The following is a 15,885-nucleotide window of genomic DNA, read 5'->3' on the forward strand; positions in this document are numbered from 1 at the left end:
CTGCAATGATGAAGAGGAGGAGCAAATTCAGAGATTCCTATCAATAGATCCCTGTTGGGGTGCTAGTCTTTGGCAAATGCTCTACCTTGCCCAATCCTGATGCCAGTCCTGACAGTAGTAAAATATGTTGTTTGATCCAGGCAAATGGAAAGTGCTTAAGCCCCACTGATTTCAGTTAATGCGATTTAAGCACACAAAATCAACCAGTTAAACTTCTTAGTTTTAGCAGTGTTGTGCCCTTTGCTTGCACTGAATGTGAAAAGCTTCTAAGATATTTGACTTCAGATATTCCATATATTATTGTTTAAATGATATAACTTAACACATTAAGGAAGAAATCTCTGAATATAATGTTAACTTACAATAGTTATTAACAAAGCTAACACTAACAGAATGGTAACACTGGATGCTTGTTAAGAGAATGGAGAGTGGGCTGTGTAGAGAGAGGTAAGTACTCTTCATTGATTTCCTCCCCCTCCCCCACAGTAGCAATCAGCATCTATTTGCCTCCAACAAACTGTATAGGGGAGACATTAGAGTATTGTTAATAAATGACTACCTGGAAATTAAGGAAAGTGTTTACCTATCTTTACACCTCCTCAAAAACCTCAGTTTTCTTAACTAGCATCCTGTTTGTCATCAGTAAGCCTGTACTCAGAGCATCCTGCAGTTGGAGATATTTTTTGCCTCTGGTGTTCAAAGAGCACTCCGACTAGCTCCAGGAAAAAGGATGGTGGAAGTTTAACAGCCAGATGCTGCACCTGAGCCTGTGGAGTTTCCAGAAAGACTCTCCTGGCCTGACTAGACAAGCCTACCAGGTGCCATTGAAGTAACTTGTTAGTTCTTTAGTTCCAGGATTGCTGATCAATGTCCTGAAATGAACCCTAGTTTGAGAAGCCAGTCAGCCACTTTGACTTCATTGTGCTGGTTAATATAACAGTGGGGTTCCAATGTTTCTGCAGATACCCTCCAGGCATACCCTTGATGCCCTCCAGGCTCTTTGCCTGTCCTGATTAAAAAAAATCTTCTAAAGTTACATTTAGACAAACAATTGTGAGATAGTAGGGAATTACCCAAGGGGAACTAAAGGATGGTGAGAAATGAGGAGAGGTGTATTACTTATGTTGTGTGTATTGTCTATTTTATAAAAATGTGTGTTTGTTATTTTGTAAAAAAAATTGTACAGTCTATTACTTTCACAGCTAGTTGGCTAGCCAAACTTGCTAAGAATTTCCCCAAACATTAGGGTATTATTAAAGCTTGTAAAAGTAATATTTATAAAAATAAATGCATACCTAGAAACCTATTAGAGTAACTGCATCTGAGAGGGTGATTTAGAATAGAAAAACTCTGAGTGAGGAAGTGCTGAAGCACCCCTTTCTGTGCCACTTCCCCATCTGAAATCACCACCCTTCCACATATACATTCTGCTTTTTTCTTTTTTAAATGGCATAGTTCTCTGTAAACCAAAGCTTTCATGTAACATGCAATTCATTCCTTAAGCTCAGCAAGTTGTAAAATGGATGGAAAAAGTCCCAACTCCTCAATTTCACTAATTTTATACTAGTAGATGATATGGGACACTATTTTGCTTTGGCATTTCTACTGACATTTTGCCCCCTCATATTTACAGGTCAAGCATTTATAGCATTGACATTTTTAAATAAGGCATTAGTAAATGGCAATGGAAATATTTACTTACAAATCACAGAAGGAGAGAGAGCACTCTAATACAAATGTAGTAGATTCATTAAATTATTAGAGAATAAACTTTGAAGAGCTGTTTTCCTTACATCCCAATGTGAATGGCTTTTTCCAGAGCTAAATATCTTTGATCAGAGGAAGCATGAAAGGAAAATTTTCTATTTTTGTTTAATGCTGCACTTTGATTTGATAGGTTTGGACACTGTATTTCATCTTAGTAATTTATATTCATACATCTGTACCAAGATTCAGTGTAAATTCAATTTTCCCATGAAAATATATATTGACATAGCTTACAACTGGATGAGATAAATGGGGACCATGGCAGTAAGATGCCCCTAAGGTCTGGCAATTATCCAAGCAGCACTGTTATACAAAGAAGCTCATTTCTATTAATAGTTTCACATCTTCATGTACAAAAATGCTGTTTAAGATCAAGTATTTTGTCTTGTAGAAGTAGAAAATAAAGATGTCCCATTCAGGAATCTTTGGTATGAAGCTATAAAAGGAAAAAATGAACCTTAACAGTCACAAAATAAATGAATAAATCAACTACATTACCTATAGATGGGCAGGGTTTGGGAGAATCTGATTTATATGTTTTGCAGTGAGTCTCTAGTATTCTCTACAAAATGAGCAACACTCAAAGATTCAAAGTGGTTATACAGTCAACAATCATACAACAAATGTAATTACTCTGTTAAATCATACAAAAGACCTTTTTTGTGCAAGCATTCTGTTCCCATAAGCAGGATTTGAGGACAATAGCATTTGTGTTCTTCAGCAACTGGTCTTCAGAGAGGCAAACTGCCTCTGATACTGGAGACAAAACAGCGCCAATGTCAGCATGAAGAGTTGCTGGCACTTTAGCCTCCTTCTGCCCATATGCAGAAAACTGATCAACAACCTTGCTATTCATAATATGGCTACATGAACTTAATCATAAAATATTTGCAGAAAACTCATGCTTAGAACAAATGACAGTACTTCATTGTTCCTAATGAATTGGATGTCATGAACACTCCAGAAGGACTTAAGTGGATAGAGGCTGAAGGACCAAACATCCTCTTATAATTTCCCTTCCCTCCTTAAAAGTGAAGGGATGAAGGTAACTAGCTGTCTCAAGTGCATATGAAACATTAGCTGAGAATCTGAGGCTACATGACATGCCAGCCTGCCTTCCAATATAAGCCATACTAACATGTTTCAACTTGGTGACCAAGTCTCTCCCTTCATCTTTTCTTCTCCCACAGACTTAGACAAGACTTTAGAAGTGCAGCCCTTTTATTAGAGGTTACAGGTTACAAAATAAGATGAATCAAAGTAACCTCTTTGAGATGCAGAGGTATCTGCCCATGTAAAGAGTTGAATCCAATCTGAGACATCCTCTCTTTCCATCCCTTTCAGAAAGATTCTGACTCCTCGCTCTGGGTGGCTGTTGCTGCTTGAGGGCTAGATAGCAGGAATGTTGGAGACTTCTTAATTAGTCTGCTCACTGCCCATAATCTCCTCACTGGGCCAAAGAGCATCTCCTCAATCTCCTCCCCACCCAGTTCTGAAATGTCTCCTTCCTTTTCCAAGGCAGGTTGGTTCTCACTTTGTCGGAGTGTCTTCACTTGGTAACCTTGAAATTGCAAAGTCTTCTGCCAATTCTGCCCTTCTGCCTCCTCCTCAAAATCAGATGAATCCCTCCGAGCAGACTGTAATGTGTGAGAGCCAGGCCCCATCCCTACAGACTATTATGAATCAGGATTCAAAGAAAGTAATAGGAACGATATGGATGCTTTCAAACACTCTTATCAAAGTAAAAACTTGAAAATCTAAGAGTAAGTTTTCACAAAATTGTATTTAGATTGTCTCTTTGAAGCAAACTGATTATTTGCACATGGTAGGCATGTCGTGAGTGGAGCTGGCTGCAGCTTGGGGTCAGATTAGATGGCCTGGGAGGCCACTTCTGACTCATTCTGTCTCTATGTTTCTATTTTATACATGGACAGAAAATATTGTGGTAGCAAATGAAGCATGCATTTATTTGCTTTCATGAGTATTGCTATTGTTTCAAGAAGCAATACTATAGAAACTTGGCACTTTTTATACTTATCTTGCAAGAATGCACTCTGATCCTGTTGCTTATGTACATTTCCCTTCTAGTTCCTATATGCTAACAAAGTTCACTGGAATCAAGCTCAGTTATTTCACTGAGAACAGAGATGTGTGAGCAGCAAAAATGCTCCTTTGCAACTGTTTGGCATGACATGACTTGAGAACAGAAATCCTATTCTGTCATGCTTACAGAACAATTTAGAATGTATTTCAGAGCAAAATTACCCTGGGTTTCCCATTAAAGAGTACAAATATATGCTATCTTGACATGGAATTTCTGTGGCTACTGATGATTTGTGCACTGAGTCATGCAACTAAAAGAAAATACCCTCATCTTTACCACTTAATGAAATGTAATATTTAAGCTGGTGTATATTCTGCACCAAAGGAAAACTCTAAATGTGCTTAGAAAACTCACATTTTGCTAAATTAATTTATATATTCATTTTGTATATTTAATTACTTTTGAGAAGGGAGGAGAGAAGGAAATGAGACAAAGGGGAAGAATGTGAAAATGGGATCACTTAATCACTGAATTAATAAGAGTAAGGTTCAGTAGCTTTGGGGAAGGACAGTGAAGAAATACCACCATACTCTGACCACTGCTTTGGTTAAGCAGTTGCCTATACTATGAGAATTAGCTATGTATTAAAATATATTACAGCTTTTGGAAAGATGTTTGTACATGTTTTTGCCACTCATCTTACATTCTTATCAGGATTATGATAGAAATATATGTTCCTACTACTTTGCTTAGTCATTTGAGGATCATATAAACATGTAATGATGCCATAGTCTCATATATTTATTTATTTATTGCATTTATATACCACCCCGAGAGCCCAGAGGGCTCTCTGGGTGGTTTACAAACATTAAAACCCCAAATACATTGTCTAATCCTAAACAAATAAAATCATATAGCCAATTAGATCTCATGATATCACAAAGCCAGTGCTTCTTGTCCTCACTGTAAAACTAAACATTGCTATTTGATTTGAAAGTTTTCCTTTCTCAATTGAAAACACTCAAAGACATTCCTGTTCCTTTCTGGCTTTCCTGGGATTCTTCATTCATTCTACCTGGCCACATGGTTCTTTGAACCTGATGGTTGGAACGTCTGTTGAATCTCATGTGTTGGCCTTCTGCTTATACATATCTAAGTCCAATTACAAATTCCAACCCTTTGGTTTGAATGGTTGGGACACCTATGATTTATTGTATGCAAAATTAAAGCAGTTGCTCTTCTTGAGAAATCTTTGTTTTTGGATATGCTCTAAGTTCTACATTTCTGGCCAATTAACCAGCCAGCAAATATTTATGTAATAGATACTATGCGTGCTGTTTAATAATTGTGCAATATTAATATACTTCACCCCCTTTTCATTCATTCATCAATGTCATATGCTTTCTGTTCAGTTTTAAAGCCTTGGAATACTGATCTCTAGAAACACACACATATATAGGATGATCTCATTTTTACAGCTATATTTTGCTGGGAGGGAGAGTGGCTTGCTGGCAGTGGGTACCAAAGCGTACCCACTTATAATGCTTTTCTGTGGTAATACTAATAGCAACAGCACACGTGTCCAGGTGTTCACAATTAAGTTTCCTAACTGTTCTTGCTAGAGTCACGAATTCAAGGTCTCCATATATAACAACTTTCTCTCTCCCTTGTTGAGCAACCTTTTCAAAAATCCTGAAGGCCACAGTTTTACCGCCTACTGACAATTTCTCCTTGGAGAGGGTAGAAGAGATGGTTAGATGCAGGCACATTGTGCCTTTGCTGCTTTGTCATGTGGAACGGTTGCCTTCCCCTCCAACCCAGCTGTTACCATGGTGACTAAGCTGTACTAGTTGATCTGGCTTGGCATTGTGTACCTTTCAGAGCCAGAAGTCCATCAAGTGTGTATTGGGGAGGAAGGCAATAGAGGTGGGCAGGCAATTGGAAGCATAAAGAAACTTGATTTAATGATTCTTTAATAGTGCTGATTTCCAACTAGCATACCTCCAAAATATAAACTTGTAACAGAAAATGTGTACTTGTCAAAATATAAAGCTGATCTTAGTCAATCCAGTGCCTAATTTCAGGCTATTCAAATGCTTTTAAGAATGGCAACAAAACGCAGGTGGATCCTACGCTCAATTACCATAATTTGTGCATATACACGGAACACTCATCTATAAAACGACATTAGGGATGTCCCATTAATGTAAATATACATTTGGTTTTTGGTTTTGTACCCAGGCATTGCAATGCGAGGTTTCAGGCAGTGGTAATAGCATGGATATTCTTGCCATTTTCCCACTGGAATCTTACTGTTTCCTATATTAACAGGAAAAAGGGTGAAAATTGCTCACAGCTGCAGAAACTTTCAGCAAAAAGACCTTCCTCCAAACAATAAGCCACTAACCCCATGACACCTAAACACTACTGCAGATGTTTCTGATACCAATAACATATAAATAATGGAATAATTCCATATTTTGAAGTGCCTGCTTAGGCACATATGTGGCTTCATTTCACTCTGTGTGTGTGAGAGAGAGAGACAGACAGAGGGTGACAGAGAACATAATTGGAGAAACAGGAGGGGAATCCTAAATCTTGCTCTAAAGCACTTCCAATGACTCCCCACTAACATATAGTGTTTTGAGTGCCATTTCTCTATATCTGGATATTTGCAGAGGAAAAGCCATTTCAAGTGTAATTTAGATTGAAAAATTAGTGACAAGGGGAAGAGTTAAGCATCACTGCTTCCACTTCTCCAATGTATATTGCTTTTCTGATTTGAAACAGGGCTATCAAGATAAGAATACAGCTGCCTGTAACATCTAGGCTTACATTCCCAATTAAGAGAGTCCTGAGCAACAGCAATAATGTACAAGTTTCACTGTGTAAGCCTGAGGTGAGTATATTACTGAACTTATAATGCTTTTCTGTGGTAATACTAATAGCAACAGCACATGTGATTATTAAAGGCAAACTTACGGATCAAAAGCTGCCAGCAAGAAGTTAAGCAATAGGCTGATGGACTGCTCTACGTTGATCTGGTGGGTTGTTGGCATGCGTTTGTTGAGTTGATAAAAAACGGTGGACAGTACAGCTTCAAGTCGAGCCACATTCAGCTCTATGTTTGGATCCAAGTTGTTCAATGAATTTTCCCGCAGCGCTTCTATTACATTCCAAATATCCACTAGATGCACTGTATAATGAAAAAGCAACTATCAGATGGCTACCCACAGAAGAAATACAAAATTTTTCCACCTTAGGTGACAGTCTTTTTGCATACTATCAAACAGAAACACATAAAAGGCTGTGCAGAATTATAAAACATTGTGTGTGCCAGGGTAGTTGAAATCTTTACAAATACAGGCTAACAATGTTCTGTTAGTTAAAAAAGTTATTGATTTGAGCTTTATGTACTCCATTCATCTTAGAGCCAAATAGTTTCCTCCTGCTCCAGCACAGACTGCTGCTTCCCATTTATCATTTAAAGTCCATGAATTCATCCACTTAGAGTGCAATCCTATGAGGACGTCCATAACCCTCTGAACTCAGAGGATTATGGATGTCCTATGCAAGGCAAGAGGTGTGAGGAGGTGAAGGTTGCCTGCCCTGTAAAGTAGCTGGATAGCCAATTTCGGTTGGAGGAGAAAGGAGGGAGGCTGAGGTGTTACCAGGACAACTCACTTGGCAGCATGTGTCTCCTCTCCTCCCTATCCCCTAAAACCCTTCTCCAAGGCTGCTTTCACAGTCTCAGAAAAGCAGCTGGTATAGTTCTTCCTCACTGGATGTGACAGGGTCAAGAGCACTCTGCGTACAGAGTCACAGCTCTGATGATGGAACTGTTTTCCCATGTTGGAGCTGGGACTCTGAAAAATTCTATGGCTCCCAAGAAGCAGTCTAGGCCCATAGGATTGCTTGAACATGTGGCAAACCTCTGAGATGACTCAAGGCATTTGGTGATTCAGGACTACACCAACAGAAAATCCCTTTGGATCTTCTGCTTTATATTAGAATCCCTTTTCCTCTCTTCCAGAACCTATCAGATTGGGCACAGTAGCCACATCAGAGCCAGTCATGAATTTTCTGAGTGAGGAAAGCTGCTGGGGAAGGGGAGTTCTAGCAGATGAAAGATGGGCAAGGAAGGGGTTAAGCATCCCCTCACTCCTTCATTCCAAGCCTTAATCAAATTGGTTTTCCTTAAAAGAAGTGGCTGTTCGGACTCTGTTAAATGCCTTTGTGTATAACGTGTTCTTTAGCTCTTAGGGCTGTGACCTGTGTGTTGATCCTTATGAAGCAAGGTTCTTATCAAAGCAAGAATTATAGCACTTGCATTCCAATGTTACAACAAACTATAAAGCAAGTATTTATTCATTTGGTATTGTTTTATTAGGTAAAGTCACCTTTAATTTTAACCATTACCCCATCCTAAATAAATTTGTTTCAGTAAAAATTCCACTAATGACGTTCAGGTTTCTATTTTTGTTTTGTCTTTTTTAAATATAGACATTTCAGATTAGAGGCAAGCAAAAGACATCTAGACCATATGAGACTTGATAATCAGAAATACAGAACTGCTCACTAGGATGCAAAATCCCTGGTGATGACACCACCTCATGTTACCAGTTGGAGTCACCAATTTTGTTTCATGACTTCGAAGCAAAAAGACCAGAGACATCATGGGAGATCTTCCTAGGAAGACTGGCCAGATGTGTTACCACCATAGATCCAGTCTTGATGATGAAGCAGTGGCAGCAAGGAAAGATGTAGAAAAGCTGTGGCTTGGAAGATGGAGTTGTCCTCATATCCAGGAACAAGATATGCCACCCATAAAGAAAGCAGCTAAGAGGAGAGGACTGGCATGGATAAAACAGACAGAGAAAACACTCTCTCAATGTCTTTGCATGCTCCATTGTATATCTTCTTGATTGGAGTTCAGGCCTGGAAAGGCACACAGTCTGAGTAGATTGCAGTATTTGCAGAGGGAATCTATCCCAATAAAAATTATTTTAATTTTATTTAGTAAAAAAACATTTCTAGGCCATTGTTCAGAACAGGTGTCCTTCCAAGGTGGCTATTCAAATAACCTTCATATAATAAAACATCCTAGTTCCTTTCTCAGAAGGAAAAAAGCCAAAGAACAAAAAGCCAAACAGATTCAGGCAGAAAGAATCTCACTTGTTGGGATTCAGGCATCTAATCTGGAGAGGATGGAAGAGCAAACAGCAGTTTTCTGCTATGATGTTACTGTTAGTATTTCTGTTACTAATCAGTGCAAAAAGCTAAGCATACAAATTTGCTGTGTATGATGGCTGTGACAGCTGGTTGAGCCAACTTGAGACCTGTTATGTAAGCAACTACAATAAAGAGTCTTTTTAATATAAAACTACTTGCTGGTGTCACCTCTCTCTCACACAGTCAGTCAATCAATAAAAGGGTCCTTTTTTGTCCTCAAAAAATTTGGCAACCTAGATGGGATTACACCTGACTCTGGTCATGGATTTGGCTCTGAAGTAACACAGCATGCATCCTCCTGAAAGAAGCCTTGCCCGGCAGTCAGGACCATGAGCTACTGATAAGGTGTTATCCATGGGGTCAGCTCTTGCTCCCAAAACCTGAATCAAGCAATGTTGCCTACTCCTCAAGTTGGTTGGTAAGAGGTCTCAGTGTTTGTCTGTTCTATGTATCTGCACATGCTGTGCATGTTCTATACATGCACCACATTGTGACTTTAGAATCAACCAAGCAATCTCCAGGGGGATCCATGTGGCAGTTAAACTCAAATGGATGTGAGCCCCTAGGTGCAAAAGTGTAGAAAGCAGGTAAAAGTGCCACAAATAACCTGAGACTGGTTCCTAGATTCAAGATGCAGCTCATGCTGTGAGATAGCATGGTGGGGTCTGGGATCAACTGGTGGATGGGTGTATACCAAGTGGTTGTCAGGCAGGTGGATTAGGCACTAGAAGGAGAATGTCCACAACCACACTGCACGCAGCACAGGTTTGAGTCCTGTGTGTGGCGGGTTCAAGTCCTGCCTACACTGTTCTGCTCAAATGGTGATGCTTGGGTTTGAGTCCCAAAGCAGTCTTTGGGTTACAGTCCCAAATAAATCTCTGGGTTAGAGTTCCATGGCACAAGCTGATTCCCTGGGGAAGGGGAAATAGAAACAGGTTCCCTTTGTCCTAAGATTAAAAGAATTTCAGTAGAGCCATGGCATGCACTAAGTGATTCTTTTCCCTCCTTTTTTCTTGTTGGTGTGTACTAAGGTAGCAATGCTGCAGCAGTCCCTTTCAGGCTGATTTAGGCTAAGAGGACAAGAAAGAGAAAGGAAAAAGAGAGAAGAGAAAAAAGTTTGTTATTCAAATTGTTCATGTGGCTTGTATGCTGTTCAACAAAATGGTGTTAATGGGTGTTAAAAGTGTATCAATCTATGTGTGGGGGTGGTGGCTCACATTACAGAGAGAAGTTGTGGATTCCTCAGGCAAACAGCCGCACCACCTGTCTTGCTAGGCCCATAGGCTGATCAGCGAGCCAGGCTGAAAGCAAGGGTATATGAGATTTTAGCCTCTGAGATGGGAATATGAGTTTCTTGATCTGTTTGTGCAGCTTGCTGAGGTCATTGTCTAAATTCAAGCAAGGCTGAACATGGCTGAAGAAGGCACTTGATCAGGGACAAGAAGAACTGTGAGCAAAGCCTTGAGCTATGAGATACTTGTTCTGGTCCATGCAAGACAGAGCAAGGGATCGGAGTGTGCATGACATCTTTCCTTTCCTGACACCCCACCCACTGTGGTGGACATGAGCCATAACTGGGAAGTAAGGAAATGTGTACCCTGAAGAGTTTTTGTAACACAGGTCCTACTCAAAACTGGACTAGTTTAATAAGGATATCCTGTGTGAAAGTTATGTGAGTGAGTAGATGGATATGGAAAACTAAACAGACTTTCTTTCCAGAATTGGAAACACCAGCTTTTATATGTTTACTAAATTCAAAATCTTGCAATTGTTTGAAACAGTAGAGTCAGCTGCCTCTTGACCTATCTGGCTGATGCTTCCATAAGCAAGAAATTAAAAAATGCTTTGATTGACATAAAACATTGCATTTGCAAATTTTAAAAGAAGCAAAAAAAGAGATGCTAAGAATCTCATATAAGAGTTTCAAGGACTCCCATGAGAAACTCAGGCAACAGCTAAAAGATACAGAGACAAAGGCTTTCTGACACTGTAGATAAATTAGGTGAAATATAAATAGAGCTGGAAAATATCTGAAGAAACTCAAGATGAAGATATACTGGCTTTTTCTAATGCAGTAGAGGGAAAAATGAAAGAACTTATACTCAAAGGTCTATTACAATTTTACACTTGTGTCTGTAAAAAACCGATTCCCTTGTGACTGCTTATGTTAATAAGTTAAAAAGTTCTGAGAACTTAGAGAAGATCCAGAAGAAAGTTTGCAGTGCAGTTAAGAGAAATGGTTGAAGTTTGCACCATATTCATACTTGGGCATGTTTGAATAGGGTGATGGAAGCAGTTGTGTCTGAAAAATGAAAGTTGGTTGTTCATACAGACCAGGTGGCTGGTCCAAGGTCAGGTGTTTTTTGAGTAAACCTAGGGACTGGACATTTATGTATAGTAGACTGACAGAGTGGTGACAGGCTGGAGTTCAAAGAGAAATGCAAAATCAAGTGAGAAAATGGATTATGGTAAGCTATTTGTTCAGACCAAGTCCATCACTAAGTAGTCCCAGAGGTGGTGAAAGGGGGTAAGCTCTGAATGCAGGACTTGCACCTTTCTTGCCAACACAGAGGACTCTCTGCAAGGGAGGTAATGGACTACATCTCCCATTTCTTTCCTTTGTATGTTAGTTTCAGTTTCTTGGACAGGAAGCTGTTTGTCTCTATAGAATACAGAGCAGGACTGAAGGGCAATAGGAATGTTTGCTGCCTGGACAACATTGGGCTGAGGCTGGGACTTTCTGGGTGTTGTGCGTGCTGGTTTAGATGCAGGGCTGGGACTTTTTCCTCAGTGGCTGTCTGTGTTAAAGACTCAGCAGGAGATTCTAAGTCTTTCGAAGTATGTTGCTCCCCAAGATTGCCTGTCATGGTGTGGAGGGTGTAAGGTAGTGGATTTGTCTGGAATGCAAAGAAGGGGGCAGAGCTGTGGAGTGTCTAGGCTGTTCAAGTGCTTCTTGTTTGCTGGGGGTGTTGGGAGAGTTTAAGGTTCTTGGCTAATGAAATTGAGTATTAGCACTTGAGAGTTTGTATCTTGGTCAGTGTGAAATGGTGATTTGGTGCATAAGGGATGAGGGGAAATGAGTTAAACAATACACCAGGTGCTGAAGAAATTGCTGATCATTTTGGGAAAAGGGTTTGAGTGAAACTACAGGTTTTCTTGGAAGTGCAAAGTGGCCAACCCAAAACCTAGGAAAAACTGTACCTAGATCATATTGCTACAAAGAGATGTTCTAGAAGGAAAAAAATGGTACTTGTGAGAATTGCAGAAGCCGCACACATGTGGCTCCTGAAAATGGGCAAAGTGCAAGTGATTTTGGGAGTTAGGCTCTGCTTTCAGCCACAGGACAAGAAGGATTCATTCCGGGCAGAGTGAATCTATCCACTGTGGCAGGGACAGACCTAGACTAAGACTCAAAAGGAAAAAAAAGTTTGTGCAAAACAGTGATGGAGAAAGCTTTAGAGGCAAGAGGGCTCTTGAAGAAAGATGGAGAATGTACAGTGTTCAAAGCTTATATTGCCTCATGGAGAGCATGTGTGTAGAGAGACGATCATTTTAAAACAGAGAACCCTTTTAACACTCTTGATAAGAGGCTTAGGGGGATATTTTAAGGAAGGCAAGCCTGTCAAAGCATGGCAAAAAGACACAGTGGTATAGGACTTCCATCCTGTTTGTTTCAGCTACTAAGAAAGCTTCTTCTTGCCTTTCACATTTGGTGTTTGAGTGGGGTTGAAGAAAAACCTGATCAAGGCTTAAATTAATGTTTTAAATCATGAGAGGGCAATCCAAGTATCAACGTTTAGATGAACAAAAACTTTGAGAGTAGAAGATGATCTCTTGCTCAATGTGAAGTTCAGATCTAGAAATGTCTTTGTGTAAATGCAATATTGATTGCCTTACTGTTACCAGTGTGTGTATCTTTGATTAAATGTGTGGTCCATTTGGATAAAGATGTAGAGAAACAGAATCCTGGTAACTGAAGGGTGCATTTTCTACCACAACGAGAGCTGGCACAATCTTTTGCCTGATTGTGCTAAGATCCTTATAATGAGATGATCAAAACTGTGAAATTTGATTGATGGGCATCAAATTGCTGTATCGAACCAATTTGTGAGGCCTAGAATGTAGGCAAATATGTAAGACAAAAAGGGCAAAGCACCTTCTCCTTGGAGTTTTTTCATGAACATAGAATTGGTTTTCACCAAATGTCCATGTGTTCATTTGAAATATATATTAGTTTAAAGTTTGCAAGTATTCAAGATGAGTTTGGGAATTTTTTATACTTATGTGCATGGACAAGTACTATTAGCATAAACAAGAAACTGTTGTGAAACTTGATTCCTGAGTTTAGAATACTATTGTCCATAAATTCAAACAGAGAGGCATTTTTTTCTTTAGACAAAATTAATGGCACCAAAAAGGTTCCATTGTCTTTATCACCTTGCATTGGCTGGAATGGTACAACAAAACAGAACCTTTAAGTCTCAAATAAAGAGACTTGTACTAGGATAGAGTTGAAATGGTCAGAGACTTTCTATTTTCTTCTCCAACTTCTTTCAACAATTTCTTTCCCAACTAATGTGCTTCTTCAGAGTGTTGTTGGAAGGTAAAATAATGTTCTATTACTTCAAGCTCTAATGAAGTGTGTGAAGGCCTTTCATTCACAGCCTTAAGCTGCTCTCTCTTAGAATCTAGATAAAGAGCACCATCCATTTCAACTGAGAGACTGAGCATGTATACAAAAACACAGAAGTATTCCCTTCAGCCCTGGTGGAAAGGTCCATATCAAGTTCTTAGACTGTGATCAAATGCCAAAGATTGCAGTGGTGGAAAAACTAGAAGCAGCTGAGTTACATTGTTAAGGAACCGCTGAACCCATAGAAAACAGGGCCTGGGGCCAGGGTGTATTTGCTAGTAACCTTTCTCCTACGGAAAAAGCTGATTCCACTGGAATAAATTTCAGAGTCCTAGTTCAAATTTTGCTTTAATGAGGCAAAGTTGTGCTGCCTCTCCAGTTCTAAGGTCTGCAAAAGAAGAAATTTCCTTACCTCAGATAAGAAGGACCATTTCAAGTGATCCCAGTGACAAGTACCATTGTGAAGGCAAAAGAAAGAAGTGGCTGGATCCATGCATAAAGGCCAATCCCAGAGCCAAAATCCAGACTTGGTGTTTAGGAAGGGGCACTCAGAGCTCAACAACAAGCTCACCTTCCTAACTCCCTAGCAACTTCAACCCAGAAGCTCCTGTATTTATGCCTGTGTACCCTTGTCAGAAGAGTACAAGGGTATTCTTGCAGAAGGTCTGTAATACAAAAGGACCTGCAACTGACTACAGGTGACCTGCAAATACAAAAGAGAAAGAGGAACTAGGCAAGACTTGCAACTCCAAGGAGCTAATTGTAGAACAACCTGAAACTTTACTGTAAGATCGTAAGAATGCAAGTAACAATAGTTCTTTATGTTCAGAAACAACACCTGGAAGCCAATTTAGTCTGCCATTGGGATTAAAGAGATTCTTACCCAGATTCAACATCCCAAGGTCAAGAACAGGCTTCTAGAAGCAGACAGTTTACACACTCAAGACAAATGGACTGCCATTCTTTTCTCAAACTCCAGAAGAAATAGACATGCACTCCATCCCTACTAGATGATCCAGAGCCACAGCATGGTATGCTGGCAGTTTTGTATGTATATTATGGGTATGGGTTATCCCATAAGACACTATTGATCGTGTGGCCCAAGAATCCCCCAAGGATTTTCTAGGGCCAGAAGGAGGTACAGAAAAATATAAATTTTTCCTGATGTCCAAACAACAAGGTTCAGTTACTTAGTGTTCTAATGGAGAGACACAAGTGGGTCAAAAATATAAAATATACCTCTGTCAAGAAGGTTAGAATGTACAAAGATTAGCCTGGAGGCAGATGTTTTGACACCAGATGTTCTAAAAAAAGTATAGGTCAAGATAACCATGTACAAAAATAACCTTTTCTGCTATAATGTTTTATTTTTATTTATTTATAAAATTTGTATGCTGTCCAATTACTAATGTCTCTGGATGGCTAACAGCATAAATAAATTGATGACTCACTCTGGCTGCAATGAATAAAATACAATAATAAAATCTGATATTAAAACTTATTAAAATATTGATTAAATAAAAAGGTCTTAACCTGGCGCCGAAAAACATAAAATGATGGCGCCAGGAGGACCTCTCTGGGGAGCGCATTCCAGAGTCAGGGCACCACTGCAGAGAAGGCCCTCCTCCAGGCACTCTGTCTCCTAACATCTTTCACAGAGGGTTCCCGGAGGAGGGCTTCTGTTGCCAATCTCAGGGGGCGGGAGGCCAAATAGAGAAAAAGGCATTCCTTTAGGTATCCTTGTCTCAAGCCGTTTAGGGCTTTATAGGTAATAACCAGCACCTTGAATTGAGCCCGGACTTCGATGGGAAGCCAATGGAACTGATAGAGGACTGGGGTTATAGGAGAATAACGCCCAGTCCCCGACAGCACCCTGGCAGCTCTATTTTGAATCATCTGAAGTATCCGGACTGTCTTCAAGGGCACATAGAGCGCATTATAGAAGTCTAATTGGGAAGTAACCAATGCGTGTTTTACTGTTGCTAGGCAATCTTCCTCTAGGTAGGGACGCAGCTGATGGATTAGCCAAAGCTGAAGGAAAGCGCTCCTTGCCACCGCTGTCACCTGAGCTTCCAAGGACAGCTCCGGGTTGAGAAGCACTCCCAAGCTGTGGACCCTGTCCTTTAGAGGGAGTGCAACCCCGTCCAGGGCAAGGCCCAAGTCACCTACCCAGGAGCTTGAATCACTCACCAACAGAACTTCTGTCTTA

At 40.0% G+C, this 15,885-nt stretch overlaps 1 protein-coding gene across 24 annotated transcripts in view; it reads right to left on the reverse strand.

Annotated features, from left to right (window-relative positions):
- The window catches only part of DTNA (dystrobrevin alpha), a 243,459-nt gene that overhangs the window by 77,126 nt on the left and 150,448 nt on the right, over positions 1-15,885 (reverse strand). For all 24 annotated transcript variants that reach the window (XR_006414079.1, XM_044424046.1, XM_044424045.1 and 21 more), the window contains one exon: positions 6,794-7,007. Coding sequence is in view for 23 of the 24 variants with exons in the window: in XM_044424046.1 (XP_044279981.1) it covers positions 6,794-7,007 (214 nt within the window). In the remaining variant the exon portion in view is untranslated. The remainder of the gene's footprint in view (positions 1-6,793; positions 7,008-15,885) is intronic.

Source organism: Varanus komodoensis, unplaced genomic scaffold (genome assembly GCF_004798865.1).
Source record: "Varanus komodoensis strain SLA01 unplaced genomic scaffold, ASM479886v1 scaffold14_1, whole genome shotgun sequence".
In the NCBI taxonomy this organism is placed as follows: domain Eukaryota; kingdom Metazoa; phylum Chordata; class Lepidosauria; order Squamata; family Varanidae; genus Varanus; species Varanus komodoensis.